General features: G+C 52.8%; 1 protein-coding gene across 4 annotated transcripts; it reads right to left on the bottom strand.

Annotated features, from left to right (window-relative positions):
- Positions 1-981: 981 nt before the first annotated feature.
- map3k14b (mitogen-activated protein kinase kinase kinase 14b) lies at positions 982-14212 on the bottom strand. 4 transcript variants are annotated; one of them, XM_080021713.1, is made up of 15 exons: positions 13936-14212; positions 11700-11965; positions 11438-11513; positions 9318-10077; positions 8668-8802; positions 7091-7220; positions 6835-6963; positions 5169-5273; positions 4899-5062; positions 4478-4628; positions 3803-4387; positions 3174-3280; positions 2517-2640; positions 2339-2439; positions 982-1558 (listed from the first exon to the last, which is right to left on the bottom strand). In XM_080021713.1, exons 1-15 carry the CDS (start codon positions 14133-14135, stop codon positions 1394-1396), a joined length of 3198 nt encoding a protein of 1065 aa, XP_079877839.1. In that variant the 5' UTR covers positions 14136-14212; the 3' UTR covers positions 982-1393. The 4 variants fall into 4 exon arrangements, with proteins under 4 accessions (XP_079877839.1, XP_079877840.1, XP_079877842.1 ...); XM_080021714.1 differs by having other exon boundaries at positions 2372-2439; XM_080021716.1 differs by having other exon boundaries at positions 9417-10077.
- Between the last annotated feature and the right edge of the window lie 188 nt (positions 14213-14400).

Raw genomic sequence — 14400 nt, 5'->3', positions numbered from 1 at the left:
CACTGCGGTCACACCCCAAAAGCTGCTGCGACGCACGAGAAGGAGGAAGTCAAGCGGCGTCCATCGTGACAGATGATTCAACACAAATCTGAGCCACTTCATTCACAACCGAGCGAAGCCTCCGAGAAGCCTTTGACTGATATCCACCTCAAGTACGTGAAATACATGATCACCGCCCCCGCACAGCAGGTGGAGCAAGATCACAAACACAAAACGCTTTCAGAACCACACCCAAAATGAGAACACGCCGCGGACACGCCCGTTAGGACGACACGCCGCGGACACGCCCGTCAGGACGACACGCCCGTCAGGACGACACGCCCGTCAGGACGACACGCCCGTCAGGACGACACGCCGGTCAGGACGACACGCCGCGGACACGCCCGTCAGGACGACGCGCCCGTCAGGACGACACGCCACGGACACGCCCGTCAGGACGACACGCCCGTCAGGACAACACGCCGCGGACACGCCCGTCAGGACAACACGCCGCGGACACGCCCGTCAGGACGACAGGCCCGTCAGGACGACACGCCCGTCAGGACGACACGCCCGTCAGGACAACACGCCGCGGACACGCCCGTCAGGACGACACGCCCGTCAGGACGACACGCCCGTCAGGACGACACGCCCGTCAGGACGGCACGCCCGTCAGGACAACACGCCGCGGACACGCCCGTCAGGACGACACACCGCGGACACGCCAGTCAGGACGACACGCCCGTCAGGACGACACGCCCGTCAGGACGACACGCCCGTCAGGACGACACGCCCGTCAGGACGACACGCCCGTCAGGACGACACGCCCGTCAGGACGACACGCCGCGGACACGCCCGTCAGGACGACACGCCCGTCAGGACGACACGCCGCGGACACGCCCGTCAGGACGACACGCCCGTCAGGACGACACGCCGCGGACACGCCCGTCAGGACGACACGCCGCGGACACGCCCGTCAGGACGACACGCCCGTCAGGACAACACGCCCGTCAGGACGACACGCCCGTCAGGACGACACGCCCGTCAGGACGACACGCCGCGGACACGCCCGTCAAAACGCTCACAGGTGCACTCAACACTTCAGGAAATCTCAGTGTTATTTTACCCTGGATGACATTCTTAAAAAAAAAAAAAATTAAAAAAATCACCTCGTCGCTCCATTCATCTTCTGTCATTCTTCATTTCATGTTAAATACGTAAATACTACAGCCGTACATCTAGTTTTTCAACTCTGGTCAAATATAAAATATAAAACAAGTCAAACTTCGTTCAAATAATGTATTTCAAATACTAGTCATGTAAATACCGCAACAAGACAGAGTCAGAGAGACGGGCAGACGGAGAGGGGCAGGTAGTCAGAGAGAGACAGACAGACAGAAAAAGAGACAGACCATTATTCCCTGATCTCCAGCTGGCCCTGGTTCACCCTCCAGCTCCAGCGCTGGCAGTGCTCGGGGGCCGGGACGCAGCGCAGCCACAGGCCCGACTCGTGGACCTCCTGCTGGGCCGGGACCCGCTGCAGGTCCAGGGTCTCCAGGCTGAAGGCCTTCAGCGGGATCTGGGGGACACACCCATTTAACCTCCAGGACCTTGGACCGGTGCTAAAGCCAGTTTTACACCCAATGCAACAAACGCAACAGACGGTGGGGTCCTGCCCCCCGGTGGCCATGGGACGAACTGAAGGTTTGGCGTCCAGCTGTTTTCCTGTTACGTTCGAGAGGCGGGGCTCACCGCAGAGAGGCGGGGCTCACCGCAGAGAGGCGGGGCTCACCGCAGAGAGGCGGGGCTCACCGCAGAGAGGCGGGGCTTATCGCATACAACATAAAATCCATAAGAATGAATGGCGTTTGTTGGATGCAGTGTTAGGCATCGATTCTGCTTATCAATTACATTTTTTATTGATTCTGTTATAATTTTCTATTATTTGACTCATGTAATGTAAGACTAAATACAAGTGGCCCAACATGTTTATAGTTGTTGAAGTAACCGAATCAGAAGAAATAGTGAGAAATTTTGGTTCTTAAGTCGTTATGTCCACAACGTCTGGCAATGACAGTGTGGCAGAGAGCCACAGAAACAAGTTAAACAGCTCAAAAAGCCCAAATAAATAAAAAAACAACCACATCATAAGGCTTTAATCCTCTGAGAAATAAACAAACTAAAGAAATGGAGGTCTTTACATCCCCCTGTTTGAATGATGCAGCGTCTCCCTTCACATTCCAGTTTCGAGCCAACGTCAGAAGTAGGTGAGAAAAAAAACGTAAATCAAAAGAGCTGAAAATCTTCCCGATCGCAGGTTTTTTTTTTTGTTTGTTTGTTTTTTTCCCCCCTTCCTCACCTGCTCGCTCACGCCCACCGCCACGTGTCCCACCTGGACGCGCCTTCGCTCCCGAATCCTCAGGCTCTCCCCCTGGCAGTTCTCGATCCAGATGTCGACGCCTGGAGACACTGACCGTCAGTATTAGTTATCATTATTATTTTGTCGTCAAGCTGTTCCTTTCAGTGGGTTTGTTCACCTTGGAAGCAGTGCGAGGCCGGCTGCTGATTGGCCGAGACCAGCCACTCCAGGTGTCCGTCCGTCTGGCTGCTGTAGGAAGAGAAGACCCCGGAGCTGACGTCATCCGACCAGCGATCCGAATCCTGAAAACGGACAAAACATCCGTCTCATTTTCCTCAAACATTCGAGGCCTCATCGGGAGCTCAGCGGGCAAACGTTCAAGCCTGGGAACAAAATGTTGAATCTCCTTTTCAAAAGAGGGTCACAAACGTACGTTTGATTCTTTGGTTCACCCGTGCCGAGGTAAGAGACTAGAAACGGGAAGGTGCACGGCTTCGCTTTCTGCCCCGCGAAGTTTGAGGGTTTTACGGACGCCTTGGAAAGGGCTGAACGAAAGAGGACATTACTGACGCTTCAAACATGTCAACCCAATACACAGACACGCCATTCTAACGCGAGTTTCCCGTTTCCTTCAAGGGACTTTTCACCTTGGGGCCCCTCGGACCGCGCTGAAGGACGACGAGACGACGCAGCAGAGTGGCACGTCGCTCGGCGCTAGAGCGTCCGGCGAGCGGTCGCAAACGATGGACGTTAACATTTTAGTGAGGGGAAATAGGTCCCGCGTCCCGGCGTCTAACGTGGTCACACAGGGTGGTGCGAGCAGCGCCGCGCCCACCTTGTCGGAGGCCTCCGGCAGGGAAGCGTCCGAGCCGCTGAAGCAGGACGGAGGGTGGTCCCTGGGCTCCGGGGAGAGGCTGAGGGCGGAGGTGTCCGTGGGAACACCTGGACACAAACACAACGCTTTTAAAAAAAACACACCGCCCACCCTCCCCGCCGGATGTCACCTGCAGTTTGAGAAACGCGGTTCTGACAGACAACTCATGGATGGACTTGGAGACGACCTTCATTTGTTTGGCGCGGTTTACGTTTGGGCCGACGCCCGTCGCTCCCTGCGAGGTGAACGGCAAACACGGGGACTCAGTGAGTCGGGAATGTAGGAGCGATGAGGTCGAACCGCCCCATTGGATGAGAGGGTAGAGCCCAACAGGTGGGGGCAGGGGAGGTGGAGGGAGCACAGCGACGCAAAGCAGGCGGGGAACGGGGACCGGCTGCTTAAATGGGCCGGCCCATGTAAGGGCGCGGAAGCGAGTGGCGCCGTCGAGTTGTCTGGCAGAACTCATCTCTGGCCGAAAATGTATCAAAAAGTAATTCCCCTTCTACATTGTTATTTTCAGAGTGCAGACAAAGAGACCCTCCCGCGTGAGAAGTTCCCGGTTCCCGGCTCCCGTCGGGGCACCGACTCACCTCCTCTGAGCAGGACCAGCTCCGGTTCCGAACCCCACGAGCGCCCGCTGCCCGGCCGCCCCTTCCTCAGAAGAGGGAACCGCTCCCAGAGGGCGAAGGGGAAACAGTCTGCGGACGAGGAAGACTCCCGCTCGTCTTCCTCCCGGTCCTCCTCCCAGTCCCCCTCGTAGTCCGCTTCGGTCTTCGGCGGCGCTCCCTTCGCCTGAGAGCCTTCGTCGCCCTCCCCCATGTAGATGTCCACCTCCGACTCCGACCCGCTCTCCCAGTCCTTGGTGTGCGCTGTCCAATCGTCTCGCAGGGATTTGGGCTGGGAGTCTACGCCTCCTCCCGTCTCCTCCTCAGAGTCCAGGTCCGAGATCCTTTCCTCCGAGTCGCTGCTGTCCTCGGTGGCCGCCCTGGTTCTCCAGGGGCTGACCCAGTGCATGGCGGGTCGGGGGACGGCAGGGCCCGGTCCGGCCGGGGCGGAGGGGGTCCCAGAGCGAGACGAAGAGGAGATGGATCTGGGGTCTCCACGACGGATCCCGCTCCGGTTCCGGTTCCGGTTCTCACGGCCGCGGTCGGGAGCGGTGAAGCTTAGGCCTCCGACTGCGGAGCCAGAGGTGAACGGTCAGTTCGCACACGTCCATCTCGCCCTCGTCTTACATCATCTCTTATCTCATAATATTTCATTAGAACCTGCTCGCAGGGCCTTGGTGGTCTTCCTCCTCAGCTCCCGGGCTGAAGCTCTCCGTCCAGGCTCCTTCTGGAGTCCAGCTCTGAACACCTCGGCAGTGAAGTGGTTACAGGTGGAAGGAACCTCCCACAGAGGAGGTGGCTCACTGACGATCTGCAACGAGAATGCTTTTCTTAAAGGGAGGACCAGTAATGACCAGTGGTGACCACTGGTGACCATTGATTATCAATAACGACCTGTGACAACCAGTGATGGCCAGTGGTGACCAATGACGACACTGAGAATTAGTTATGATAAATAATGACCAGTGATGACCAGTGCTGACTAGTTATGACCAGTGGTGATCGGTAATGACCAGCAAGGACCAATGAGCACCAGTAATGACCAATGATGACCAGCGGTGACCATCAGATGGACCCTGACCTTGAGGCACAGCGGGTGGGTGTAGAAGCGGGTCCAGGGCTGGCAGCCGTTCAGCATGTGCAGCAGCATGCAGCAGCTGCTCCACACGTCGGACTTGCAGCAGCGCCGCTCGCCCCTCGCCACCTCGGGCGCCATGTGGGTCTCCGTGCCCGGGAAGCCCGAGCCTGGGACGCAGAGGGGGAGGATCACAAACGGCAACTTCAAATTGACGCCAATTTGGAGCGGGAAACGTGGAGGAAAGGCCGACAAAACAGGGGAGAGCGAACGTACCCGTGAAGGATCCGGCGCTCCGCCCGTCGAGGTCCGACGTCTCGGAAAGGCCGAAGTCGCAGAGGAAGGCGTCCCGGCCGTCGGCGGAGAGGAGAACGTTGTCGACTGCGACGGAACCGACGGGGAAAAACGAAACAACGGGCAAACAAGGCGGTCAGGGGGCCGGACCGAGGAATAAAGAATCAACATTCAATACTCAACTACGAAAGCCAATCAGGGTTTCTTCTCTCGGTGGTGTCTCAAACTGTGCAAACGACCAGAACGGCAACGGTCTGTCATGACATACCTGCACACGTACGCTCATATCGTTTACATTTCAATCTAACTGTATAAACCGTGAATTAACTGATCATCAGTTGAAGTGATGATGGAATTAATTCGATGCTGTTGACGTAACACCTCGGAGCCCAAACTGTTCTGGACTCCTCCCTTTAAGGTCACGGGAATAACACTGGAATGATTTGAAGCCTCTGGAACGGGTTCGTGGTGTGAACCTTGTCGTTTAAATTCATGTCACGAATTAGATTCAATTCCAAAATACAATAATAGCGATGGACCAAGACAGGAGGTGGTAGTTTGTGCTTGTGAACACCAGAGGGCGCAGCATCTCCCACCTGCAGCCCTGGAAGTGCTTCACGGTGTTTCATGTTTCTAAAACCATCTCCTACAGTTCTGCAGATCAGTGCAGTGGCTGTTGGTTTAGTGAAACTGTTGCTATGGAGGTGGAGGTTTCTGGACGGAGGGAACCCCACCCGTTCAATCCTCCCGGTCTCAGGGAGGATTACAGGGTTTATTTTGGGATTAGACGCCGGCTGGAGCCAGGCCGGTTCGGTCTGGTGGATTCGGACAAAAATGAATCCAGCTCCACCTGAACGTGTTTGTTCAGCTTTTGTTGCTGAAGGGAGGGCTGAGCATAGCGCTGTGCACCAGCGACCACTTCAATACATCACATTTAGCCAAAACAAAAATCAGGTCATTGACAACGATTGAGACACCCAAGAAATGATCGTAAAATTTCAATCTGAACGTTATTACAGAACCTACAGAGCGATGAGAACCAAGAACGGAAAATTCCTTCCCAAGCTGAAAAACTAAATTCTAAAAAAAGTATAAAGTATTCCAATGCACCTCGTAAACTGGCCTTATTTATAACATTTGCATTAAAAATACGTTTATTTAGGGGGTACCCTCATTATTTTATAGACTATAACTGGAACTCTGTGCATCGCAGTGGAGTTAGAGCCTGAGTTTCACTGTCTTGATGAATAAAAACATTTAAAAACAGTGACAACAGCTTGAGAATAAACTGTTTACAGTGGTGATGCCGAGGATTATTTTGTGAAAACAAATCCCATATTTGATTTGTTTCTAGCTGTCACTTCATAAGAAACAGACATTCCAATGCATTTATGTTTGGCATGCGCTCCTCAATATGCTGTTTCCATTGTTGGTGGCGGGGCCCGCCACGGGGTTAAATGCGGATGCCGGGAAGAAAAATAAATTAAAAAGTTGCAGTTTGGAATGGAATTCTGGGGATGATCTGAAGGATTTCCACTCTAACCAAGAAACAACAACAACAACAACAACAACAACAACAACAACAACAACAACAACAACAACAATAACAAAACTGGAAACAAGAGATATTTAGGAATAATAAATGAACCTTTGACGTCGAGGTGCAGCACGTGGCGCTGGTGCAGGTGCTCCAGCGCCCCCAGAACCTGGTGCAGGTAGTGCAGCGCCAGGTCTTGGGGTAAACTCCCTCTCTGTCGGAGGAGCTGAGCCAGACACCCTGAGGACAGGCGGAGGAACTCCATTATACACGGGGGTTCGGTTGGGTTACGTTGTTTTTTGTGTGTCTGTTCTTTGACAGACATGACGCCGCGACTGGCTGGTTTTGCAGAAGCTTTGTTTCCCACCTGGTTTCAGGTCCATGAACAGAGTGATGCTGGGACCTTCTATCACGGCCCCGAAGAGCTCCACGACCCGGGGCGAGTCCAGAGCGCTCCACGTGCACACCTCCTCGCTGGAGAAGTGGCTCAGGAGGATCTGGAGGGGATGAGGTAAGAGATATACAGTATATATTCAAAAATACAAATAGACAAAAAGAAAATAATTCAAATGAGGTGGATGGTTCCAGGTCCAGAAAGAAAAAGTCAATTCTCCAGGTTTATGCTCCAGCCGTGCACTGATCATACTGGTTCCACTCCTCCCTGGACCTTGGGGCTGGTGACAAATGAGTAGCATGTTCCTGCAGGAGAGGAGGCTGCATTTTCAGGACCGCAGCCCGAGGACCAACCTAATTTCTAGGGTACATGGACAAGATGCACGACACCCTGACCATCTCTAACCTAAAACCTAAAACAGTAAGTCGTTAGACAGCAAGTGATATTTGGATGGAATAAATCTTTTAAACATTAGTTCGCTAGGTGGTGCTGTTGTGAAAAATGAGGGTCCAAGAAATGCAGTGCTGTGGTCCTGAAACTGCAGCCTCCTCAAATGCAGGAACGTGCTACGTGTGAACAAGAAAGTCTACATCATTTGCTTAAAATCCTGAAGCGGACAATTACCATCTGAACCTGGAATATCAACACCTGAATGTGAATGATTGAGAGAAACATATACGGTATATATGGTATATACAGCGATCAGCCACAACAATAAAACTAGCACTAATAACACTAATATCGTGTAGCTCCCCCTCGTGTCGCCAAAACAGCTGTGAGGTGGAGGCATGGACTCCACCAGACTCTGAAGGTGTCCTGTGGTATCTGGCACCAAGACGTTAGCAGCAGATCCTTTAAGTCCTGCAAGTTGGAGGTGGGGCCCCCATGGATCGATGGTGGACAGGGGTCAGCGTGGACACTGTGAGCTCCCATACGCAGCAAGCTGCCATGCACTGTGTGTTCTACACCTTTCTATCACAGCACCATTCACTGTTTCAACACTTTGTGCTGCAGTAGTTCTTCTGTGGCATCGAACCAGACGGACTAGACTTCACTCCCCACGTGCATCAATGAGCCTTGGGCCCCGTGACCCTGTCGCCTGTTCACCGGTCGTCCTTCCTTGGACACTTTTGGTAGTAACCACTGCAGAGCGGGAACAGCCACAAGACCTGTGCTTGTGGAGATGCTCTGACCCAGTCGTCCAGCATCACAATGTGCTCCTTGTCAAAGTGGCTCAGATCCTTACGCTGCTACAACACATCAACCTCAACAACTGACTGATATAACACTATATATATTACACAATATACATTATATATATATACATTATATATATATACATTATATATATATATATTTAGGTACAGCTGTCATTGGAACCAGATGATCCATGTTATTCACTTCACCTGTCACTGGTTGAATGTTGTATCTTGTCATCTACATAATCCATCATTTGAACACGGTTTGAAAAGCCTCAGATGGTACATTGTGCTGGTTATTATAGTGCATGTTTCTCAGAGTATATATGTTCTGGATTGTACTTTGCGTACCCGTTTGGCCGCACACTCAAAGCCGGTGGTGCTGTCTCGGATGCAGAAGACGTCGCCATAGGAACCGTTCTGGATGTGATGGAGGACGTGGTACTCCTCTCCCTCCCTGTACCTGGACCTGCTGGGATGGAGGCGCTGGAGGGGACACGGGGAGATGACTCATTAGAAAACAACATCAATGACTATAACTTTAAATCATAAACCTTAACCTGAGAGTTGGGCCAGGGCTTCCCAAACTGGGGTCTGCGGCTCCCTAGGGGGCCGTTAAAGAATTCCAGGGGTCCACAGTCAAATGATGATGCAAATTTGGTTTTGTAATACATTTTTAATATATTATTACAAAATAAACTGTGTGTGTGTGTGTGTATATATATTTATAATTTCTTATATTATTTTATATTATTGTCTCCATGAGCATCACCAGCAGTAAAAAAAGTTCAGTAGTTTATGAAGTATTCTGCTATTATAGTCTTCGATCAGGGCCCTGGATATTACGACTACTTTAACTTTTTACACTTTAACTACATTTATGAGCATGGAATTCATTCTTTTACTCAAGTACAAATGTCATGTGGTACTTTCACTTCCTTCTAGTGCAATTCTGTGTCAGCGTATTAGTACTTGAAGCTTCTCGGGCGTGATGCTCTTACGCTGTGAAGCAGAATCCCTTCGTTGCTCTGGACGTTCACAGTCTGTTTGAGGAGCTTCTGGAAGAAAGGAGACACCACGTTCCTGGGCACCTGGCTCACCTTGCCCCTCAGTCCCTCCAGGGCCGAGTCGGGAACATCACAGGGGCCCGGGAGGTTTTCTGGCCCTAAAGACCATGAGGGGTCAGAGAGCGGACGACTCTCGTCCAGGTCAGAACCCTCCGTGAAGCTGCTGCTGGAGTCGGAGCCGTCCCTCCAGCTGGAGGCGGACCCGAGGTCCAGCGTGGAGGAGTCGAACCCGGAGACCTCCATCGGGTCCCAGGTGGGAGAGTCCAGCTCGCTTCCGCGGGGGAAGACCGGGTCGGATCCACCCGACGGACGGTCCACGCGAGAAGACCCTGTCGTTCTGTCTCCGTTTTGGTCTCCAGAGGGAGGTCCTCCGCCCTCCGGTGGTTGGGGGACGCTCCGCTCGTCCCCGTAGTCCTCGAACTGGGGCGGAGGAGGGATGAGGTCCACGTCCTGGTCCGGGTCCTGGTCCTGGTCCGTGGACCTGAGCCAGTCGATCTCCTGCACCCACAGGCCTTGGATGATGGGCGGCTCCTCCACGTCGCCGTCCCTCCTCCACCTCCGCTCCCTCCGCCCGGGTTTCTTGCACTGTCTCCGGCGGAGGAGGCGGTGGAGCGGGAGCTGGGTGGCCTCCTCCGGGTCCTCGTCCTCCTCCGTGTCACTTCCGAGGGCGGCGTTGTTGACCCGTAGCCTGAGGCTTAAAGGACGGATGCAGAAATATTTTGTTGGATTGACGGAGATGGAGGACGTCACACTGAACATATCAAAATGTGTTTTTTTGGAACCGGACTGACTCAAACACATCAGAGCTGATTCTGAATATCTCGATGAGAAGATATATTTTTATTTTCAATCAAAGGTGATTAAACACCTTTGGGGCTCATCAATACCAAAAAAAAAAAAGTGATAAAAAAAGTCTTTGTAAGAATTCAGGGCCCTTGTTCACAAGACATGTAACGGGTAAAGGCAGCTCCCAACTCGCTGATTTAGGAGAAACGCTTAAAAAAAAAAAAAAATGGGTGTGTCAGTCCTCATTTGAGGATTCCGAAATGTTTGGAGTATTTCACAAAGTGTTTTAGCGCTAAAACCTGCTCCCAAACCTGTGAACAGCGAGGGGCGGCCGACACCAAATCACAAACAATGTGAAAAGGTCTGCTGCCGATCCCCTGGAGGACCAGCAGGGTGTTCTGGTGAAAGAAGACACCTCCACGCCGCCTGGCCACAGGGAACGTGCAGCGATGCAGCACGGTCTGTGCTGGGGACACCTCAGTCCTCCGTCAGTGCAGACACGGAAGCGGCTGCTGAACACTGACTCCACCAGTCGGTTTATTATTCTTGGTTTCGTGTGTCGTCGGTTACACTTAAACCACTTTTTTATTTTATAAATCTTTATTCGAAACATGATCCCTCTTTCCACAGGATTTCCACCATGAGCCCCACCCCTATCAGCCCATCACCGTGGGCGTAGTAAGTCAGCTTGCTCGTCCGGAGCAACGAGGTCGGCCCAGCCCCGTTCTCCCCCTTCAACTCCGTCAAAGTCGGTCTCAGCAGCTCGAACGCGTTTTACGAGGAAACTCTGAGCTGGAAAACCTTCTCTGCTGTTTGAGAGACCTCTGAGTGGCAAGAGAACATGTTTTGGGAATACTGGCCTTGCCTCCTGCGGGGAAAACAAGTTGTACATCAAGCGATACCTATACGTAGGGAGAAGAAAAACAGGCCACACATGGTGAGAAATGTTTTCTTAGTGACTTAATTTGCTTTTAAAAGTTTCCTTTCCTGTTCTTTTAATGTGGGCTCCTTTCTGAGCACACTGTGTTTCCACTGCAGGAAGCATTTCAGGAAGAAGGAACAACCAACTTCCTCCTGAGGGGAAAAGGGAACAAGTTCCTGAGCACCGGGAACCAAGAAGCAGGGTCCTGGTTCCTGCGGTGGGAAACCCACGTTCCTCGCAGGTGAAGCCGGTTCACGGTCATCGGACCCACGCAGTAGTTTCGCGTATTCAAAGCCAGACATCGGTATAAAGTACATAAATATAAAGTATGTAGGGATGGACCGACCTGTGTCTTCGGAGCAGCTGAGGTCTGGGGAAGGAGCGTCCAGTGGTGGTCGGGCTGAACTCCTGAGATCCTTCACCTGAAACCCAGAGTCCCTCTCCAGGTTAAAGGGTGGAGCACATCGACCTACGTAATAATTTCATCTCATGTTTCAGCCTGACTCTCAAATGAACACATCTCAACATACGTCGTGAACATCCGGTCTCACCAACCACCTCCACCGGCACCCCATCACAGACACAGTCCACCCCGCCCCAGGTCTTACCCTCAGCCTGGGCGATGATGGACACGTAGAGGTTCTCCTCGCAGGGATCCGGTCCCTCGGCCCCCATGTGCTTGGCGGTGCCGAGCTCCGTGACCCGGCTCAGGTGGGGCCCGGCAGCCTGGGCCAGCGAGCCCTTGTCCTCCTCCCGGTCCTGGACGTCCTCCTTGGTCAGGGAGGGCAGACCAGAGCCTCCGGCCACCACCACGAAGGGCGCTTCGGTGTTGAACATCCTGGGGATGGCCATGGATGGTTCTGTTGTGGAGGAGCTAAAGGGGATACAGATGAACCTTAGTCCCATAAGATGAACTTCCCTCTGGGAATGAATCAAGTCTCATCTTATGTCATAACTGGAGAGTTTATCATAGTCAGAGGGGGTCGTCTGTAACATGCAACGTGCAGAAATGAAAAAAACAAAAACAAAACCATTGAAATCCTACCAGCAAAGTGTTGTGTGAACTGGAAAGAGACACTGGTAAGGGCTCAACAACAAAGGTTGCTCAGTTGCCCCGAGGCAGCCGGATTTGGGCCATTGGCAACCATCTTGTGAGGTCTGGTTGTCGACTACTTTTCGAAATCTGAAAATAAGAGTCACCATGGATTTACTCAAATCCAAAATGGCCAAACAACAATTTTGTCTTGGCAATCTGGGCAACCAAAAGGCTGATGCATGGCTGCCAATATGGCAACCACCTCCAAAATCTGGTGCCGGTCCCTGCTCGGACCTCAAGTGCTTATTGATCCTTGAAGTAGGGTTGAGTGTTCGTTGCTAACCACTGCGACCGTTCAAAGGACTCCACCGTTCATTCATGGAAGCATCTCGTCCATCTCCCCAAACCCCCGGGGAGAACCGAGGTGTCTGGCTCAAGGGCACTTTGACGATCTCCCCCAGTGGGAGCCGAGTGATGGAAGGGGTCCCTCCTCCGGCTGCCGGACCAGACGGCCATCTTTACCTCCCTCGCCTGCTCCGCAGACACCGGAGAGGAGAAGAGCCCTTGGCGTCTTCCATCTCAGCAACGCCATGGAGGCGCTCGGACGGAGACCGACCGCGGGGGTTGTCGCTCCGGGGGGAGAGCGGAGCGGTGCCGGCACTCACCCCGAGGCCGGGCCCCGCCTCATCAATAAATCCTCGGCCCTCTAAATAGAACCCGCTTCGGTGTTGTCTTCCGAGATGGAAAGCGGCGCGGCCCGGCGTGCGTTTTTCACCGTGCGTAAACAGCAGCTTTGGTCCTAATGCGCTGGCATCCACCGCGGCCGGGTGTGAATGAACGGACACCGCCGGCGATCTCGGCGAGGCGGGTTATAAATAGCAGGCCCGCGCCCGAGCCGCATGCCTTCCACTGGTCCAAACAGCTGTCGAGGTCCCTCTTCCTCGGACCACCTCCACGTCGACAGCCCCCACAACACGGCCACAGCAGCTCCTTGGCAACCGGGCGGGGTTCAACGGGGGCGTCCGGGCTGAAGGTATCACAGAAACCTGCGGGGAGGGGAGGGCGGCACCGGGACCGGCACCGGGACCGGCACCGGGACGGCCTTCCTGAGGGTCCGCACGACGTTGGAGATCTGACGCCGCCGCGGCGGTCTTCATCGGTTTCTAAATCCAGATCGATGTGCATCTGTTTACTCACAAGCTGCACTTCTAACTGCACCCAACTGTTGTCATCACACGCATCTTGTTCCTTTTCATTCTTACTTTTCGCTCATCTTCTACTGACGCAAAGCACTTTGCGTTGCACGCTGTGCATGAAGGCCACGGTACAAGTAAAGATTATTATTATTATTTACTTTGTTATTTCAGGGAACTAGTTCAATAACCTTCAAACAACGAAGTCACAACTTCTCATCCTGATCGACCACCAGCTCCAGGAAGTTTCTTACGCTGGGACCTCCAGACCACGGACTACAGGCATCAACACACCCCAAGGTCCAATTACCATTTAATCCCTGGAAAAGAGACCCTCCCCAAACCTCCCCAAACCTCTCCAAAACCCTGTTCCCCGTACGTGGACCAGACAGCAAGAACAGACCATGGACTAGTACAGACATTATCACACCTCAAGGTCCTGGTCCACCATTCAATCCCCGGAAAACAGACCCTCAAAACCCTCCAAAACAACCCCCCCCCAAAAAAAACCTTCCAAACCCTCCCAAAACCCCGTTCCCTGCACCTACCCTCTCTCAACAATATTGAGCAAACTCTCCACTGACAGAAAGACCCTCGGCTGTTTTTTGACATTACCAGAGTGACGACCAGGCGTTCCCAGGTCCAGGCCCAGGGTCTTCAAGGTGCTGGGTTTTCCAGGACCAGGTAGGAAGATCCGGACAGTTCTCCCGGTCCTTCTCGCCGTCAGGTCCCCAAACCCTCTTGCTGCCGCGAGCGGCCCGGTGACGGTTATGAAGGCTCCGTTCGATCCCACCCACGCGCACACACTCCCACATAGCAACACCCCCCCCCCCCCCCACACCCCACCCCAGATACTGTATGTGACCCCGGTGACATTATGGGATGGATGCAGATGAACTCATTAAAATAATAATAATACTGGGATCGGAGTCAACTTCAAATACTGATTCATTTGTTGTACATATATATATATATATATATATATATATATATATATATATATATATATATATAACTTATTGGTTTCTGAGTCACACGGTAATAAAAATAATTTAAATTGAGAAAAACATTATTATTTTT

This window comes from Zeus faber (assembly GCF_960531495.2).
Source record: "Zeus faber genome assembly, chromosome: 20".
NCBI classification, from domain to species: Eukaryota; Metazoa; Chordata; class Actinopteri; order Zeiformes; family Zeidae; genus Zeus; species Zeus faber.
The sequence above is the reverse complement of the archived record's forward strand: the minus strand, read 5'-3'. Positions and strand labels throughout refer to the sequence as shown.